This window comes from Pygocentrus nattereri, chromosome 2, assembly GCF_015220715.1.
Source record: "Pygocentrus nattereri isolate fPygNat1 chromosome 2, fPygNat1.pri, whole genome shotgun sequence".
In the NCBI taxonomy this organism is placed as follows: Eukaryota; Metazoa; Chordata; class Actinopteri; order Characiformes; family Serrasalmidae; genus Pygocentrus; species Pygocentrus nattereri.
The window spans coordinates 20047778-20068715 of NC_051212.1; the positions used below are offsets into that span (position 1 = coordinate 20047778).

General features: G+C 38.9%; 1 protein-coding gene across 2 annotated transcripts in view; it reads left to right on the forward strand.

Annotated features, from left to right (window-relative positions):
• Positions 1 to 20938, forward strand: part of clcn5b (chloride channel, voltage-sensitive 5b) — a 33142-nt gene that overhangs the window by 4517 nt on the left and 7687 nt on the right. For both annotated transcript variants that reach the window (XM_037546612.1, XM_017710281.2), the window contains exons 3-12: positions 5411 to 5559; positions 6304 to 6403; positions 8199 to 8386; positions 9062 to 9184; positions 10273 to 10479; positions 11179 to 11259; positions 12026 to 12592; positions 14411 to 14597; positions 18311 to 18709; positions 19252 to 19471. In XM_037546612.1, the coding sequence (XP_037402509.1) occupies positions 5411 to 5559; positions 6304 to 6403; positions 8199 to 8386; positions 9062 to 9184; positions 10273 to 10479; positions 11179 to 11259; positions 12026 to 12592; positions 14411 to 14597; positions 18311 to 18709; positions 19252 to 19471 (2221 nt within the window). The remainder of the gene's footprint in view (positions 1 to 5410; positions 5560 to 6303; positions 6404 to 8198; positions 8387 to 9061; positions 9185 to 10272; positions 10480 to 11178; positions 11260 to 12025; positions 12593 to 14410; positions 14598 to 18310; positions 18710 to 19251; positions 19472 to 20938) is intronic.

Consider the following 20938-nt stretch of genomic DNA (forward strand, 5'->3'; position numbering starts at 1 on the left):
TCAATTAAATCCACTACAAGACAAGATATTTAATGTTCAAATGGATGAACTTTTTTATTTTTTTTTTAATTTGATGCCTGCAACACGTTCCAAAGAAGTTGGGACAGGGGCATGTTTACCACTGTGTTACATCACCTTTCCTTTTAACAACACTCAATAAGCGTTTGGGAACTGAGGACACTAATTGTTGAAGCTACAACTTCAGTTGCTCCACATTCCGGGGTCTCAGTTGTCGTATTTTGCGCTTCATAATCCGCCACACATTTTCAATGGGAGACAGGTCTGGACTGCAGGCAGGCCAGTCTAATACCTGCACTCTTTTACTATGAAGCCACGCTGTTGTAACATGTGCAGAATGTGGCTTGGCATTGTCTTGCTGAAATAAGCAGGACATCCCTGAAAAAGACGTTGCTTGGATGGCAGCATATGTTACTCCAAAACCTGTATGTACCTTTCAGCATTAATGGTGCCTTCACAGATGTGCAAGTTACCCATGCCATGGGCACTAACACACCCCCATACCATCAGAGATGCTGGCTTTTGAACTTTGCGCTGGTAACAATCCGGACAGTCCTTTTCCTCTTTGGCCTGGAGGACACAACGTACATGATTTCCAAAAACAATTTGAAATGTGGACTCGTCAGACCACAGGACACTTTTCCACTTTGCGTCAGTCCATCTCAGATGAGCTGCTCAGAACTGTTTCTCGTGCATAAAACCACAGACATTGTAAGCAAACCTCAAGGAAAAACATTAAATACAAGAGTAAGATATGGTCCTGTAGCAGAGAGACTGTTGTACTGTTTTGCTGTTCTGAGCATACTGAAACTATTTGCCAGGAAAATGCCTAAATCCCAAAAGTACCCTTATGACTGCAATCATTAAATCCCTCTAACAGTAAACTGACTGAAACACGAGCAGAGGGGGCTCCAGTGGAAGTATTGGCTTATTGATTGCTATTGAACAGATAGAAAGGCAGACTTGACTCATATGGACCAAGAAAAACTTTCTAAAAGCTGACTTGCAGAAAAAGTTTCTGACACAGTTTCACAACAGCTGACTATCATTGCTTAGATTTATAAAATCGCTGTTATTACAGGGCAGGCATTGTGGAATCTCTTGTAACCTGTTTTGGTGAAGAAACAGATGAGGTCATGATAGCATAACCTGGACTTTACAGAAAGAAATATAGTCTTTTCAACGTCGGGGTGGGTTTTTAATTTTAAACAAGCCATGTGTCAGATAAGCTGCTTGATGGTGCTGGTCTATGTTGTAGTCAAAATTGTTCATGTGTGTAAAACTGTTCCGTTTAAAACTGGAGCCAAAAGATAGTTGGTGTTCTAATGTGACTTTTATTACACAGTTTGAAGCACGTAAGTGGGTAGTTGTCTGTGCTTGGCATGCTCCTTTTCCTTTCCTGTTACTGTAGCTTGGAGCTTAGACCGAATTTTCACAATTCTAGTTCCAGGAAGAGCCTTCAGTCAGTATTCTCACTGTAGCGCAACAATGACCGGGTCACTTGGTAAGGCACATACACCCCCAAACTCTTCACGTACAGACTGTCTCTTTTGCTCTCTCTTTCTGGCTATCTTGTGTTTTCTTGCTCCCTGTCTCTCCCTGTCTCTCTTTGTCGCTCTCTCTCTGTTGCTCTCTCGTCTGACCCACACCATAACACAACCCTCCCAAGACATCACTAAATGCTTGGAGCCAGTCAGTGTCAAAGGCCACCAATACAAGTCTCATAAGAAAAGTTTTGGAGGAACAGAACTATTTGCCATGCCCCCCTGACTGTGCGTGTGTATATTTGTACTTCCAGGAATAAGGGGATGTTTTAGTGTTGTGCAACACAGCAAGCCTGTAGGAAGCAGATGGAGGAGAGTTAGCACATCAGGCAGTCTTCTATAAACTTTTAGTTCATCTGTACTGTTCATCTACTACTCCATTACTGTGCTGTAAAGCCAATTTATACCGTTTAGGAAAAAAACCCACAATTCCAAAATTAAGTCATAAAAACAATGCTTTTCATAATTTTGACTTAATAGGTGTCAGCCCACAATTCACTTTGTTACAGTTGCACTGCTACTCAACATCTCAAAAAAATGGAAAAAAAGAGATTCTTATACATATGACCTACCGTCTAAGAGTTTTGACATACTACCTCATAGTTATAACATACTATTTCATAATTGAAACACTGTTTTAGTATTATGACTTCATATCTCATTGTGTCTCAGAGTTAGTATGTCAATTATGATTTAATATTACTTAATAATGGAAAAAAATCTGTTTATGATTGTCTTTTCATTTTATCTTGCTGCAAAATAGCCTTTTGGAATCATAATATACTGTTGCATGAGTATCATTTTCAGATATTAAATCCAAATTATGAGGTGGTGTTATAATTATGTGGTACATTATCATAATTATAAGAGATGAAGTTAGAATTATGAGATGTTTGGTGATAGTAGTATAGCATTATTTTATGAAATCGCACTTATGCATACCCCAAACACACATACAAAACATTTATAGTAGTCCTAAATGAAAGTTGAATGACCCACTAATCGGTAGAGATTGGCTGTGTACACAGTGTAATGCTTTTTAGACAGACTCTTAAATCACCAGGCCCCGTGTAAACACCTTTGTTTATGGTTTCACTCCACAGACTAAGTGTATCTCAAAATAAGGGCTTGGTCTCAAAGTCTAAATGGTTACTGTTGCACTGTTACTGTTTGGTTAAAAAGATCACATATATTCATGTTTTTGCTACTTTAACCATTGTGTTCAAATGTATTAGTTTATTCTGTATTATTGTAATACAGTTATAAGGGGTATAATATAAGGGATACAGCAGGAGTGCCTCATATTGGGCTTAAAAATGACACAGCTGCCTGTGGTACCGCTCAGTCGTCAAGAGATTGCGGGTTCAAGTCTGTGTGATTTTAGTAACCATTAAAGTTCATAAGTGATGAATTTATTGAGACCGATAAAACTGCCGGTTGTGAATATTGGCCAATTATATTGCCCTTTATCAAGCTGTGATCAAGCTTCAAGCATTTACAAGTACTTTTGTAACGCCTTCCAGAAAGAAGTTACATATAAAGTGTAACTTCTAAAGCTTTTTATCTCAACAGTTTATCTGAGATCTCTTTAGACTGGACCACACTATGTGTGTATATATAGATGTGTCTGTGTAACTGGGCTTCCTCACTGAAAAATTTGTGAGCACACTGAAGATGTGTGTTTAAGGCGAGGTGCGGTTTCGTTATCATATGGGATGTTTTACATTTTCTTCAGCATATTTTCACTCCCATGAAGTCGTCCTTCCTGTCTGTGAAGCCTGCTCTGCTTGTTGTGTCAAAAGTTTTCAATCCATCTCAAAGCTGTTTCTCAAAATGAGCATGTATGTGTATTGTCTGTTTCATTTTTCTGTTCTCTTTATCAATTCAGTAAGCAAAATAAAGTGACAGAGCAGATTGTAACTTAGCAACCTGTCCAGTTATCTACATTCTACGTTCCATGGAAGGTTATAATGCAGAGTTTAAGCTGCTCTTTTCTTCCTATTTACTGCTATGGTTCAGTTGTGTAGGGGTTTTTTCTGACCACCGCTTTCTATTCTTGGTTTGAATTTTAAGCACAAGCATGTCTCTGTTTGTGCTTTTCATTGTTTTAGCCTCTTGTGTTTGTTGCAGGATAAGGGTTTTTTGTCTGAAACCGAATCATTCTTGTCACCCTTCTGAATTTAAGGTATATTTTGGGGCTTGATGAAAGTTAGGACTTCCCATCGCATATGCAGCTCTAGTTGGCATGAGTTTTGGGCTTGGTTTTTGTCTTGTGTTAATGATGGTATTTTTGTAGCCTGTACAAACCCAGTTCCTTTGTTTCAGGCTTACAGTGCATGCAGCAGTATGGCGGCGATAGTAGACATGTTAATATTCACATCTCTCAATGGAATTGCTTGTCATGAACAAATCAAATTGGGATATCTGTAACTTCTCTGAAAAACAATACTGATACAACAATACTGATGTAAAAGCTTTGTCTTTTGTCTTGCTTGCACAGTTTAATCCTATCGCTGTTATTGTGCATTTTATGTATTGACAGAAATGCCAACTGTGACAATAGTGTAGATGCAACAGGCAGTAGTTTCTCATAGTTTTATGCTCATGGTTCTTGATTGGATGTGAAGTTTTACAGTCAGCTCCATAATTAAAATAGATCAGGAAAAAAATCTGTGGTTAAATAGTTCTAACAGTATTCAAAATGGCAGCGAAATCTAACATTTGACTGGAGTAAATTTAGAAAAAGAAAAAAAAAACCAAAGCTCGACTCCAAGCAATCAGAGGCACACAGGTTTTCTTTGAGGTTTAGGTCAGGGCACTGGAATGGCCAAGTCAAAATTCTCAGGTTATTGAACTTTTTTTGTGTTTAGTTGGGAGCGTGTTTCATTGTTGTCCTGCGAGGTGATTCAACCATGACTAAGTTTTAGCTATTTGGCAGAGACGGTTAGATTTTTATTTAAAATATTCCACCATTATTTTACAAATTTCTACATAATAACCTTACCAAGTCAGAACTGTTTACAAAGGTGATGATAGGAACTACACATCCACTCTAAACTGTCTCATGAAAAATTATTATGCTTTTAATGACTACAAGTATAGTGTGCTGTCTGACATTGTTGAACAATAGTTAAGAGGAGTTTTTGGCCTAAAACACACTTTTTAAAAGCCATTCCTGGCAGAGAGCACATGCAGGGTGTTATGAGGCTAAATCATGCGACCTTAAAAGAAATGTACTGGTCTTTTTTGTGTTGTGGAAATTACAATCCCTGTTTCTGTCACCACTGTTGTAGAGAAATTGGCATGGTAAGCGTCAACACTTAATGCAGTATTTCTCAATCACTGAAAAAATGAGTGGAATTCCCTTTTAACAAATTTGCCAGGTCTTTTGGAGGAAAATGTCCCAAAACATCACAGATCCACCACCATACGTAACAGTGAAGATGAGGTTCTTTGTTGTATAACCATCCTCCTTTTCTATCTGACTATAGAACCCAGTTCCAGAAGTGTCTAGCAAACATCATGCAGTACGTTTTCTGGCAAAGATGACACATCTTTCCGCCTGGAGATGATGTCTAATTTTAGTTTTTGAGACTTGGCTATTAATATTTATGGAGCTTGCTGTAAAATCTTTACACTATGTGGAAGTTCTTTAAGCTCTTGAAAGGTTCTTCACACTCGCACATCTCAAACCAAAATGCTTATTTAAATGATTTACTGAAAGGTTCTTCAAGGAACTAGATTGTTTTTTTTTTTTTTTTTCTTTGCCGTTGCACCAAATAACCATTTTGGCAACTTTGTTTTTAAGATGTTTACGAGTGTCGTTGTTGTTGTTTTAATTCCTGCAGGTTACAGTAATGGCTTCCGGGGGCAGGTTGCAAGTGCTGGCCTGCTGGATCTGTTGGATGAAGGAGTACCTGGAGTGGGCACCTATGAAGACTTCAACACCATCGATTGGGTGAGGGAGAAGTCAAAGGACCGGGACCGCCACAGAGAGGTGTGGTGTTAGTGTTTTGTCACTTTGTAATAAAAGCTCTGTGCTGCATGTTTCTGAGAGTGTATACATGTTTATTTTTTATTCTTCATTTATTTTGTCAAAGTAACACTTGTGTATACAACTATAAAGTACATTCCTATTCAGTGTTTGCTTGTTTAAAAAATCAGCTGTAGTAGACCATGTGCCTATTAAAACTACAGCCCTGAGAAAGCATGTTATTAAAAGTGAAGAGTGGATTAAAATGCAGAAATAACAACTTTTTGTGTAAGTATTAGAGAGTTATGTAGGTAAAACGCCTGCAAATGTTTTAGCAAAAACACTTATTGAGTAATACTGTATGTATTGCAAGGCTCGACGTGCATCTTCCTTGGTATGAAGAAGAGTTTCCTAAGCAATGATATAACAGTTTTCCTAATACCTCAATGTTTTTAGCTCATGTTGAAAGCTTAGGCTATGTTGAAGCTCCTGTCTCAAAAGGTGGTGTTAATTGGCCGGAAGGTTTGAGGGCTGATTGCTGATCTCATAACAAACGGAATGGCATTGTTCCCTATGTAGCTGTCAAAAATATTTTATGTAGATTTTCTTTTTTACTCCAAATAAACCTGCTGAGCCTTTAGTGTTAAATTATTGCCAAATGACAAAGCATTACTCATTTGTATTAAAAACAAGCTAGGTGTTCCCAAACTTCTGATGGGCTGTCGAGCATGTTAAGTACATACAAACATTTTTTTATCTGTCTCTCAGATCAACCGACAGAAGAAGCAGTCTGACCTGGCTCTGCTCTTGAGTTTAATTGATGCTTTCTCTGGGTGGCTTCTCATGCTTCTCATCGGACTACTGTCAGGTCAGTGACCCTCTCAATTCCACGCATCTGTTTACCTTTTCATTTCTTGTTTACTCTTTTGCATAACGTCCTCGGTGACATTTGCTTATGTGATTGTAGTATACTCACATAAGCGGTGTAACTGATGATGTTGTAGTGCCTTGGCTAGGAAGGAGACATGGTTTCTGCTACAAGAAGTGCTCTTAATTAACACCAGCAGTAAAGGCACATAAACAAAGTCACTACTAGCCATAGCCCTTCACTCTGTGGTAAATACAAGACTCATGTTAACTAACCCATAACACATACACACATCTTATACTAACAAAACAGCAACATTAGTAACATTTATACAAGGAAGTGTGTCACTTTTACATGGGGCGGGGCAGTTTTCCCAAAACCCGAGCTAGAGGCTGCTGCCAAAATATACTGAGCCATGGAAAATGTTCAAATTGCAATGGTAAATAATTGAGAGGTTTTCAGTGTAATTTCCTGTGAATAGGCAGTTTAGAAACTTTTGCACTGCTGAATTTTGACCTTTTATGACATCCATGGTCACAAAACTGCTGACACTCTGGCTAAAATTAAAAATGTAACTATTGCTCCATCTGTTGTAAACATGCCGACTTGTAGTTTTAGATTTTCTGGTTTAAAGACTTGTGAAAAAACCTTCAGATGGTGTATCCTGAATGTGATCAGTAATTAAAACAAAAAAACTACAAGCACGTTAGGGTGGATACTTGATGGAGAGCTGTTTGAATTATTTTTTAGAATGCTAGCTGGCTAATGCTGAAGCAAGCCAGGTTACTAATGTCACTGCTTGGAAGCAGAGTATCGCTTCTGTATTTGTGCTGTAGTTGGCCACATTGGATAGAAACAGATGAGTCTGAAGGATGCAGTGATGTGCTACAGAATATTACATAACAAATAACATATTAAATCCTAGTCTTAGGCCGGGATGCTCTTTTAATTGTCAACCATATGCAACGCAGTAGTAAAGGGAAAAATCTCCTCAGAGATGCTGTTGAGTGGTGGAGAGTGAGTTATACGAGCTGTGAATATGTATGTTGTAAGGAGAAAAAAAGAAACTTCTAACTAGTAATATCTCTATGAAGACTGCTGGTGGTCAGTATCTGTTTATCTCTCATTCTCGTCTCTTTCTCTGTCTCTCTGTATATGCAGGGGTGTACAAACTAACAAACACCACATGAAATATGCATACGCATTGGCTGTTTGATCAGAAACACCATATAGATGCATGTTGTAGATTTTCAAAATGACTACAGTTCATGTATTGCTGCACAATTTAGCACACTATACTAGAGGGAGTCTGAAATTCTGTAACCACAGACGGTCAACGACAGTACAAAGTGCACCTAAATGATAAAATGGCCAATGTTAGTGGCATTAGTGTTTATTTTGTACACTCCCTAGATCTTTTAATATTATTTAACATATTTCAGAAATTATGATCCGTAAGTAAGAGATACATGTATTTTATGATCCTGCACACAGTATACATGGTTTGATAGTGTAAGTCTTTGTCTTTATCGTCTTCTGTTTTCCTCTTATCCCCCCCCCCCGGCAATCAATATCTCTCTCTCTCTCTCTCTCTCTCTCTCTCTCTCTCTCTCTCTCTCTCTCTCTCTCTCTCTCTCTCTCTCTCTCTCTCTCTCTCTCTCCCCCCCCCCCCCCCCCCGCCGGCAATCAATATCTCTCTCTCACTCTCACTCTCACTCTCACTCTCTCACACACACACACACATTCTGTTTCAGATCACTTCAGATAGCTTTATCTTTCTCTGTCTTCTCCTCAGGAGCCTTAGCTGGAGGTATAGACATTGCAGCTCACTGGCTGACAGACCTGAAGGAGGGTTTTTGTATGAAAGGTTTCTGGTTCACTCATGAGCACTGCTGCTGGAAATCCAATGAGACCACCTTCCAGAGGAGAAATAAATGCCCCCAGTGGAAGAGCTGGGCTGAGCTTATGGTGGGAGTCCCTGAGGTGGGTTCTGGTGGACATACACAGGCGCACACAAACAAGCCATATTGTTTCTCTTTCTCATATGCCATTCCAGTTTGTAGATGAAACATTGTGTTCTCTAATAGGATCTGAATCTGATACATCAGGGTATTTCCCCTCTCCAGATAGTTGTTTCATAAAAAACATTTATAACGTTTTGTCATTCAAAGCCCAGGAGCAGATATTTTGCTGTAGATGTTAGTGGCTGAATCACTCTTCCGCTGTGGCTCAGGATGTGTAGTGGTAATGACTCCATCTAGTGGCTGAAAGTGTTAAACCACAACAGGAAGTTGCAACTATATGTTTTGAAACTTTGTAAGCTTATTTGTCTAAAACCATGTTTGGGCTTCGAGCATTTGAGCTTATGAACTCTTACTCTTCATTGTTCACCACACTTAGATAATATCTTCAGTTTCATATCTTATTAGATAACACAGGTGAGTAGGGCCTGTTTCACTCTTTACTGTTACTGTAAGGCAGACTACGAAGACCTTTTTTCCAGACACAAACTTATGTTTCTTTGTTATTTTTGCAATATGGGTTTTTGTGGATGTTGTATGGGCATAGTATGTACCATATGCTTTACAGGCATGGACATGAAGGAGTGGAGTGTGTATGATTTAGTGCTGATGGTGCTGTTCTGTCTGTGTGCACTAGGGGGCGAGTGCGTATGTGGTGAACTATCTGATGTATGTGAGCTGGGCTCTGATCTTCTCATACCTGGCCGTCATCCTAGTCAGAGCCTTTGCCCCGTATGCCTGCGGCTCAGGAATCCCTGAGGTAAAACATCTGTGTGTACAAACTTACACATGCACACATTTTCTACCCTTGCTTAATCTTTTGTCTTTTGTTTTTTATTGGTTAAGCAGTTGTCTTGGTGGGATTGATGCTTATGTAAGTGGACAATAGAGTACAAATAGTCAACACATTAATGTGATACACAGTCACAAACTTTTTTTTAGTAAGAATAGTGAATAAAGTGACCTCTGCATTTGGTTATTTGAGTCACCTTTTACCATATTATCCACAAGTGGGTGAAAATGTACAGGCCTGTATGATTGACCCCTACAGTGAGGGGGTCAGGTATTTATTTTACGCGAGTCCACTTGTCCTGACTAAACTTTTTTAAAATATGTTTTTCTTTTTTGTCACCCCTAAGTTTAGTTTGTTTCTAATAACAAACTGTTAATTGGCCCTGTTTATTTCACTCAGGCGAAATGGAATCATTACACTCATCCTCTGCATCAACTCTTCATTAACTGTATATATGAGTTTGTGTTTTGAAAATGGAGTTGAGCATTAGCAAAACTCCTGTCTGTTTGTCATGTTTCTGCAGCTAGAGAGAGAAAAGTCACCTGTTGCTTGAGTTATTTCCTCTGCCACTGTAGTTAAGCCTTAAAGAGACCATAATAATTTGTGTAAAGCCGTGTGTATAAAAAACGCTGCGCATCACCTTGTTTATAAATTGCACTGTCAGATAAAGAAGCCTTAAGACGAAAGACACTGTTACAGCTTGAATTCATTAAGCCTTAAGAAATTGCTGAACAAAAGGATCCAAATGAGTGAAAATGATCCATTTCCTCAAAGAGCCTTTAAGTGGTGGGTTCCTGCCAAGAACAAGACACTATCACACAAATGATAATCCAGGGAAAGCTGCGGTTTCACTCTAGCCCTCCCTCAGACGCAAACATCCTGAGTAGATTAATGAATTAAGAGTTACTGATGATAATGTGTCTCTTGACGTTTCTTCATTAGTCTCTCCTCTTTAAGTTGTCCTTAATGCTTATACTATTTCTTTATATCTTTTCCTCTCATTTCTTCCTCCTCCCACCTTTTCTCCCTTATTATTCTCTCTCACTGTCTCTCAGATTAAGACAATCCTCAGTGGCTTTATAATCAGAGGTTACCTTGGTAAGTGGACGTTGTTGATAAAGACCATCACTCTGGTCCTGGCCGTGTCATCAGGCCTCAGTCTGGGTAAAGAGGGTCCGCTGGTGCATGTGGCCTGTTGCTGTGGCAACATCCTCTGCCACCTTTTCACAAAGTACCGCAAGAACGAGGCCAAGAGGAGAGAGGTAGGATTCATGAAATGAAGGAGGGAGCTGTAGAGTGAAAGGGAAAGGGGGAGAGTGGGAAAAGGAGGAGGAGTGATGGTGAGATAAGAAAGAAGGGGTGGGTGATTGAAGTAATGCACAACAAGATAGGGGTAAAGTGGATGGGGAGAGATTTTGAAGCGGATGGGGAGGAACAAAGAAGAGAGGTTTCTTTGTGTTGTGGGCTTAAGAACAGTAATGTAATATGTAAAGATTTGCCTCCTACCATTCCAGACCACAGCCAAGTTAACCAAGCTAGACAGATTGGTCAGCAGGCACACAGCCATGCTCTAGATTCTCTGTTAAATCGGAGTCAGCTGGACTGGAGCTGATATTGAAGGGATTGTTCAGGCAAAAATAACAAAACGGTTTTGTTTTCACCCCAGAGGTATCAGCCAATTTGGTGTCTGAAATTAGCTTTTTAGTTTTGTATAGAAGCTACAAAGCTAATTTAGCTAATGAGTAATAGAAACTTATATTCCACAAATTAGCATCCTGCAAACTTTTTCCCCTACATTAGCCAAACCTTCCCTCAATGTTCATGTGTTAACTTATTGTCACCTAGAAAATCATTAAAACATGGAAGTCAAACAGGAGTGTTTATGCTCTGCATATGAGTGTGTTAATTATTTGTGTGAGTCTTTCTGCCCCTTATTTTTTTGTTTGTTCTTTTTTTCTCAGGTCCTGTCTGCAGCGTCTGCTGTGGGTGTGTCTGTAGCGTTTGGAGCTCCTATAGGAGGAGTGCTTTTCAGTCTGGAGGAGGTATGAATTAGACCAGTGAAAATCATCATCGTCGTTGACCTCTTAATCCAGATAGGGTCGCGGTACCAGTGAAAATATAAACAATATATATAAACAAATAAACAAAACAAGGAAAACAAAATGTATAAGTAAATCTGTGTTCCATGTCAAGGTACATAGTATACAGCCTCTGTTTCACTGCTATGAATCAGTGAAAGTACACAGCATGCTGAAGTGTGTACCCTGCTGGTCAGAAGACTGGGGACACTTAGCTTTTAAAAATGTTTTTTATAGAAAATAAGAAATAAGTATGTTTGTCAACTGTTCAGATCATGCCATATCAACAAAAAAACAACTTACAAAAGTCCTATCATGGAAAAAAGAACAAACCTCACAGATTTACCCCTTTTGTTGTGTTGTGAGCACTCATCATGTCTCCAGCCTTTCACTTCAAGAGTGTGTGGTATGTGTTTCTCTGTAGAAATGTTGTTGCCATTGCTGCAGTGTCAAGCTTGTAACAATAGAAAAGCTCTTTTTGATGCAATATAGAGCCATTTGAAAAAAGGTTCTATATAGAACCATATACAACACATTCTCCATCAGTCTGAAGAACCATTCCATCATGCAAAGAACCATTTAAGTATCCAAAAAAAACATTTAAGCATGAAATAGTGCTATATAAAACATGGTTCTAAATAGATCCATTGCCTATACTAAAGAACCCTTTTTAAGTGTGTAGTGTAGCACTTAGTTTTGACTGTATTTTTGTGCTTCTTCTTCTGTCCAGGTCAGCTACTACTTCCCTCTGAAGACATTGTGGCGCTCTTTCTTCGCTGCTCTGGTGGCGGCTTTCACTCTGCGCTCCATTAACCCGTTCGGGAACAGTCGCCTGGTTCTGTTCTATGTGGAGTTCCACACTCCGTGGCATTTCCTGGAGCTTTTTCCCTTTGTCCTTTTAGGTATTTTTGGTGGTCTGTGGGGGGCACTCTTCATCCGGGCGAATATTGCCTGGTGCCGGCGGCGGAAGACCACCCGGCTGGGCCACTACCCCGTACTGGAGGTTGTGGTGGTGGCTCTAGCAACAGCAGTCTTGGCTTTCCCCAACGAATACACCCGCATGAGCAGCAGCGAGCTGATCTCCGAACTTTTTAATGACTGCAGCCTGCTGGACTCCTCAAAGCTGTGTGACTACATCTCTCCAGGCAAAGGTGGCGAAAGAGCTGCAAACTTTAGCATGACCACTAATGGGCTAGCCGACCGGGCAGCAGGACCAGGGGTCTACACCGCCCTCTGGCAGCTTGTACTTGCACTGGTCTTTAAAATGTTCATCACTGTGGTTACCTTTGGCATGAAGGTACTGCAGCTAGTTCCTCAATTCTAATCTCAGTTCTCTAACATGGGAATACAGGGAAGGGGTTTAAGTTGCGGGTTGTGAAATTTTAAGCAGTGTGACATAACCAATGATGTCATTCAATATGACTTACCAATTTTCATTTGATTCTTTTGTTTTGTTTTTGTTTTTTGGCTTATTTAAATCAAACTGAGCGTGTCCCATAGTGTTGAGAGAAGACAATAGATGCATATAACTGACACATCAAACCACTGACGCACATCAGCACTCTGCTCTACAGTTCTGGATGAACTTTATGTAAATGAGCTGAATAGTGACCAATCAGATTGCTATGTGGTGTTATGCCCGCAGACACACACTGAGATTTAACATTGAAACACACACTAAGTGGGAGATATAACGGCTAATAAAAGCTTCCTTATTAGATCACTTTTTAAAAAACAATATTAGGCTGCCTTCAGGTTCAGAACTGGCCTCTATCTCTGTACTTTGTACTGCATATATATATACGCAACACAGCCCAAAAGCGGCCAACTGTTTTCAGCTCACTGTAATGAAAATATGGCATTCACCTAAACAGTGCAGCTACTACAGATTTCTAGAATATAAAAATACAAACTCCGCTCTAAAAAAAGTGCACAACAATCTATACTACACTGAAATTACTATGAAGTTCAAAACGTTCTGTTGTAGTACTGTTTTTGATAGTTGCAGTCAGCAATGTTATTGGTATCTGCAGATATATCCATAAATATAATTGTCATCAGACAGATGTTTGATTTGACTTTTGATATTACATTTGATATTTAAAACTAATATTTGATGACATATTTATACTCTGGTAGAGCAGAATGTTCAGGCGACCCTGGGTTACTAGACTAAAATATCTGCATTTGGTTAATTTGACTGTACTTGCAGTCTTCTACAAATTAATTAAAAAAGCAAAAAACTTTTCTGCGTAATACTAATCCAGGTGGATATAGTCCTATTTTCTACATTTTATAAATGGTTATATATCAGCAGATATTTAAATGAAAATATATTAGCTTATATATATTAGATATTAGCGATGGTGCATTTCTAAATATTCTCTGTGCAAGCCCTTGTGTTTTTTAGAGCACGGTTTGGACAGTTGTGGTGTCACTTTTGGAACAACATTTTCACATTTATAAATACAGTCTGGTTGCAGATAAATGTATTTATTAATTCAGATATGCTAATACTGTGTAAAATCATACCTTTAAGAACTTTAATAAGAAGCTGTAAATAAAAATTATATAGATTGATGAATAGAGTTATAGTTGAGGATAAAATAGGTGAGAAACTATTATAAAATGAATATTCAGAATTTTTATGTTCTAAAAGTGGAAATTAAATCTCAAGACAGATGGATTGCCAAAAACGTTAATGTAAATGAATAATAACAATATATAATTTATATTTTATTTACTTAATATAATATAATACAATTATTGAAATATTGAATAAACAGTTCCTTTAAACACATATTAAAATTCCTTGTGGTGTGAATAGTGTATTGTATTTAGATCTGTTATTGTATATAAAATGTTTAAAAATGTAAAAATGTTAATATGAAGTGATTTTCTAAAAAAGAACGTAGATGAAATTTTTGTGATGTTTGTAGGCAGTTACATTCTTAATTAATTTTAGCTACACATTTTAATTAGTTTTCATGATATAAAATGTAGGTTTAGAGTTTGCCAACATGACTGCTTGAAAATTGTATTCTGCAGTTTATGGATTTCAGCTGTTCCTTTTGTTCCTTTTTCCCCTCACTTTTTTGGCTCTTCTTTGCCACAGGTGCCCTCTGGTCTGTTCATCCCCAGCATGGCAGTGGGGGCGATAGCCGGCAGGCTGCTGGGCATTGGCATGGAGCAACTGGCCTACTATCACCATGAGTGGCCCATGTTTAAAGGCTGGTGCTCTCTTGGAGCCAAATGCATTACCCCAGGCCTTTACGCTATGCTCGGGGCAGCAGCGTGTCTTGGTAAGATGCCTTAAACCACTCTTTCCAATCTTATCCACAAAAGGCCAGTCTGTCTGTGGGCTCCATTCCAAACAAGCAGAAGCTTTGATTGCTTGATTGATTGATTGATTGATTGATTGATTGATTGATTGATTGATTGATTGATTGATTGATTGATTGATTGATGAGGACTAAGCTAATTTTAAAAAGTGGAATCGGGTGTATGAAGCTTTGGAATGAAAACTTGCACCACAGTATCCCAAAAATGCACTCAAATGTAAACAACTTTCCAGAGCTTTCCAGAAACAACTTAAGTTGAAGTACAGAGCACGTAGCAGGTCAAAAACTTCTTAATAGAGTGATAACCCATTAAAATCAACCCACCTCTGAATAGATGGAAAGTTATTGTTGTGCTGACAGCCTAAAATGTTTTATTTACATGATTTGACATTGAAACATACAAAAGCTTGCAAAACAGAATGTAGATCTAGTGTAATAAGTAATTAATTACATAACTTTGTAATTAAGTGCGTATGTATCTGTGGTTGGTGTTGAAGCAAAATCTCCAAATTGACTGCTTTACATTACTTTTAGTGGGAGTCACTAAACAACTTTTCTTCTAAGCATTTTGGAGGATTTCTGTTGGTCCATTCATCATCAATTTTAATTATTTTAATGGAGTTGCCCCCCATTTGCTGCTATAACAGCCTCCACTCTTCTCAGTGCTTTCCGCAAGACTTTAACTTGTGTTTGTGGGAATTTCTGCCCATTCAGCCAAAAGAGCATTTGGGAAGTTGATGTTGGACAAGAAGGCAGTGCCGTCGATGTTCCATTCCATTCCTTAGTGTTCAATAGGACTGAAGTCAGGATCCACAAGGCTGGAAGCATATAATTGTCTAAAAGTTCCTGTAAGCGGTAGCATTAACATTTACTCCACACTGGAACTAGATGACCCATTGCAAACCCTGAAAAACAGCCCCAAACATTATCCCTCCTCCACCAAACATTACTGTTGGTGCCATGCATTCCTGTAGGTGGCATTCTCCTGGCTTTAGGAGATGGCTCAGTTTACTGTGTCACATGGAATAACTTCAGGAAAACCATTAAAATGTGTAATTATCATAATGTTTATTTATTTGAAATAGAATAAATTCAAGTTCAAGGACCAAGGTTTCCAGGAGTGTCCAAGTAGATCCCTGTTTAATTAAAAATTATCTAAAAAGTCAGGTCGCATAACAAGTTAGTGTCAAATGCTGCATCCAAAGACCAGTACAGTTTTAATAACTAAACATGCAATGAAAACATTTGATAACACTAACTATATTTCACATATAACATGCACAGATATATAAATGCAAATAGATATGTGCTCATATAAAAATGCACATCGTGATTTTTTTAAATCTATTTGTGATTGATTCATATACATATGATGAGTATATTTACAGTATGATGTGCATTGAATGTAAAGCAGAATGACAACAATAAAAGACTTTCACCTTTGCTTAAAGCAGACCCCTCCATGGCCCACCCATCTACTTTCCACCAACAGGAATGTGCTTGCTCATATTTTTAATTAGTAGTGTTTGTTTAACTAAAACCTTGATCCTCAGTGTCAATCGTTGTTGCCCGTTTGTAGCCCAGAAGTTTCACAGCTCATAAAGCTTTAAGCTGGCACGCACATGTGCGCTGTAAGCCGTGCTGGAGCCGGGCCTGGCTGAGGGATGTTAAATGGAGATCACTGAGCTATGGAATCCCATCTGATGAGGAAAATGTGTATTCGGCTGTTTGGATTTTCCAAATGGGTTGTTGTCGTTATTATGGAGCTCTGCTCTTTGATCTACAATCTCCACTAAATTCTTGGCTCAGTCTTCCGTGACAGTGCAGGAACAAACATTCTTGCATATGTAAAACTTTGTCAAATCCCGATTGTGGCTGCCTTGTTAATTTTGCATGAATGAAAAAATGCTTGTGTGCAAACCCATTTCGTGAGAACGCTTGGCTTCCTCTGTGCACTCTTCATCAAAAACGTTCTTCTTGTCGGTCGCTTCATTCCACTCCTGTTCTCTTTTTCTTCCACACTTTCTCTGTCTCCCTTCATTATGCCTTCTCAATTAATTAATCTCTTGTTCCTTCACCATCTCTGCACGTCTGTATATATTTTTTTCTTTTCCCGTTTCTTTAGCCCCTCTTTCAATGTCTCTCCTTCCCTTCTTTCTTTCTTTCCATTCTGCTGCCTTTCTCTTTCATCAGCCTTCTTTCTCCATTCCAAATCTCTGCACAGTCTCTCAACAATGTTTTATTCTTCCTCTGTATCCATTTATTTCTCTCTTTTTTCTTCTCCTTTTCCTTTTTTTGTCTGTCTTCATTCATCTTTCTCTTCTAATTTCTCACTTAATCTTCTTCTCTCCTTTCTCCCCCCGGAACACTCTCTTAATATTTGACTTCATGTCTCTGTCTCTTTATTCCTTCCCCTTTTACCATTCCTCCTTCTTTGTCTTTCTTTCCATCCTGCTGCCTTCTCTACCCTCATGTGTCACTTCATTTTCCTTTCCCTCAATCTTTGTCCTTTCTTTTTCCTTGACCATCCCTGAACTCTGCTCTTCTAAACTGGGACCCACTTTAAATGACCGAATTCTCATTGCTGTGACAAAGTAAGTATCTGAAAATGTATTTTTTTTTTTTTGCTGCTCTTCACAATCTGTATACTCTTGTCTGAGTAATTTTAAAGCTTAATATTATAATGTATATTTTTGCAAAAAAAAGATATTTTGTAATTTGATCTCTTTACTGGAACACAGTGACCATATTTAATTTTGCTTGTAAATTTAAAAACATTTTATTTTGCTTGTACCACATGTTTTGGTTCACATCCTATTTTAAAAGGAGAACATTAAAATAAACAGGTTTAACAGTTAGTTTATAGGTAGTAATAATTTTTTTTTTCTAGTTAAAAAAGCAGTTAACTGGTTTTCTTATTTATTTAGTTTCATATACAAATGCATATTTATTACTCTTACTTTTAATAGAAGTACTATTCCTTTGCTGCTGCTGTGATGTGTGAATTTCCATCTGGGGTTAATAAAATGATCTGTCTGTCATTCTATGATAAATATGAGTATTTGAGAAACAGAGAATAACTCCACAAACTTGTTTGTATACACTCCTAAAAAAAGATGGTTCTTTATGGGTTCTTCAGTAAAGACAGTGGTCAACCCATTACTTGTAAAGAGTGCATGCTTAGATGGTTCTTTGCATGGTGAAATGGTTCTTCAGATTGATGGAGTGTGTGTTGTGTATGACTTTACATAGAACCTTTCCGAAAAGGATTCTGTATAGCACCAAAGTGTTCTTCTGTTCTTACAAGCTAGACATTAGACAAATAGAAGAACCCTTTTTGGTAAAACATAGAACCCTCTTCGAAAAGGGTTCTGTATTACAACACATTCTCCATCAATCTGAAGAACCATTTTACCATGCGAATAATTCTTTGAGTGTTCATGGTTCTATATAGAACCATTGTCATTGCTAAAGAGCCCTAAAAAAACATCTTTTTTAAAGAGTGAATTATTATAAAAGCTCCAGTTGATCTGTGTGATGCCTATGACACTATGACATATTTATGGACATGTTACAAGGTTATGTGAGTGACCCCTAGGTCTCCCTATATCACCTGACAGCTACAGACCCTCAATTTTTCTGACCATTATCACCATGTCTTTACCTCCATCTAGGTGGTGTTACAAGAATGACTGTCTCTCTGGTGGTTATCATGTTTGAGTTAACTGGTGGACTGGAGTACATCGTGCCTTTGATGGCAGCCACCATGACTAGTAAGTGGGTGGCAGATGCTCTGGGCCGAGAGGGCATCTATGAGGCACACATCCGCCTCAACGGTTACCCTTTCCTGGAGCCCAAAGAGGAGTTTGAGCAAAAGACGCTGGCCATGGACGTGATGCGGCCGAGGAGGAATGACCCTCCACTGTCTGTCCTAACGCAGGATGGAATGACCGTGGAGGAGGTGGAGGGGATGATATCTGACACATCATACAGTGGCTTCCCCGTGGTGGTCTCACATCAGTCTCAGAGACTGGTGGGCTTTGTGCTGCGAAGGGACCTGGTGATATCGATAGGTGAGCTGGTCTAAAGTGTGTATTTGGTTCATTTTTTGTTTGAGCATGTGGACAGAGGGAGAAACCAAGGAATGGCCAGAACCATTTTAGCATGAAACTTGGCCACTCTCCAGGCCCTTCCAGTTATTCAAGGTGAAACAAGGAAGCAGGCTTGGTATGCATTATCAGAGCAGATTTTTTATTTAGTCATTTATTAACAGTTTGTCTCCCCAGTCAAACCAGTGGGTGTAAACTGAGTTGTAAAAGTTCCCCTGAGCAGGAGTAGGTAGACATTCATCATATGCTGTTCATCCATCATTTCTTCTGAAATCAAGGTTTTTATAGGACATTTGTATCCCCTTTGCTGCAGTAACAGTTTCTACTCTTTTGGAGAGGTTTTATACTAGATGTTTGCTATAGAACATTTACTATGAGTATTTCATTGCATTCTGGCACAAAAGCATTAGTGAGGTCAGGTACTGATGTTGGATGATTAGTTCTGGATCACAAACTCCACTTTGCTAAACCCTAAAACACCTCCATTCTGATTTCCTCTCTTCCAGATAATGCACGTTGTTGCCAGGATGGCATTGTAGGAGCATCGCGTGTACTCTTTACTGAACACACTCCTTCCCACCCCTACCAGGGTGGTCCTCCTCCACTCAGTTTGCGCCCCATCCTGGACCTCAGTCCACTGGCCATCACTGACCACACACCCATGGAGATCACTGTAGATATCTTCCGCAAGCTTGGCCTCCGCCAGTGCCTTGTCACACAGAATGGGTGTGTATTTAAAAATATGGTTAATTTACATTGTCAATTACTGACACAAACTGACTCTGTCTGGCTTAGTGTTACATGCAAGGCCTGAACATATTTCAGCACATTAATACATTTCCTTTATACACTCACCAGCCACTTTATTAGGTACACCTTGCTAGTAAAAGGTTGGACCCCCTTTTGCCTTCAGAACTGCCTTAATTCTTCGTGGCATACTTTCAACAAGGTGTTGGAAACATTCCTCAGAGATTGTGGTCCATATTGATATGATAGCATCACGCAGTTGCTGCAGATTTGTCGGCTGCACATCTATGATGTGAATCTCCCATTCCACCACATCCCAAAGGTGCTCTCATTGAACTTGAACTCATTGTCATGTTCAAGACACCAGTTTGAGATGATATGAGCTTTGTGACATTGTGCATTATCCTGCTGGGCACACTGTGGTCATATAGGGATGGACATGGTCAGCAACAATACTCGGGTAGGCTGCGGCATCTAAACGATGCTCAGTTGGTACTAGGGGGCCCAAAGTGTGCCAAGAAAATATCCCCTACACCATCACACCACCACCACCAGCCTGAACCGTTGATGCAATGCAGGATGGATCCATGCTTTCATGTTGTTTATGCCAAATTCTGACCCTATCACCTGAATGCCGCAGCTGAAATCGAGACTCGTCAGACCAGGCAACATTTTTCCAATCTTCTATTGTCCAATTTCGGTGAGCCCCTGCAAATTGTAGTCTCAGTTTCTTGTTCTTAGCTGACGGGAGTGGTACCCAGTGTGGTCTTCTGCTGCTGTAGCCCATCATCAAGGTTCGAAGTGTTGTGCATTCAGAGATGGTATTCTGTATTCCTTGGTTGTAACAAGTGGTTATTAACTGCCGCTCACTGGATATTTTCTCTTTTATGGACCATTCTCTGTAAACCCTAGAGATGGTTGTGTGTGAAAATCCCAGTAGATCAGCTTTTTCTGAAACTCAGATTTCAGATTTCAAAACTCAGTTACTCAGACCAGCCCGTCTGGCACCAACAACCATGCCATGTTCAAAGTCACTTAAATCCCCTTTCTTCCCCATTCTGAAACTCGGTTTCCACTTTAGCAAGTTGTCTTGACTACCTTTACATGCCTAAATGCACTGAGTTGCAGCCATGTGACTGGCTGATTAGCTATTTGTGTTAACAAGCAACTAAAGTGGCCGGTGAGTATATATTAGGCATATGTCAGTTTGTTCTTGTTTTCCTATAACTGAATAATGGAACTCAAACAGTTTGTCAGTCCACTATGTATTTGTGTATGTGTGTATGTGTATGTGTGTGTGTGTATATATATATATATATATATATATATATATATATATATATATATATATATATATATATATAAACAAATGTTTTGAGCTTCTCTTTTTTAATACAAAATGATAATGGGGGATTAGTCTAGCATTATGCTTGTTACTGCTAGTTG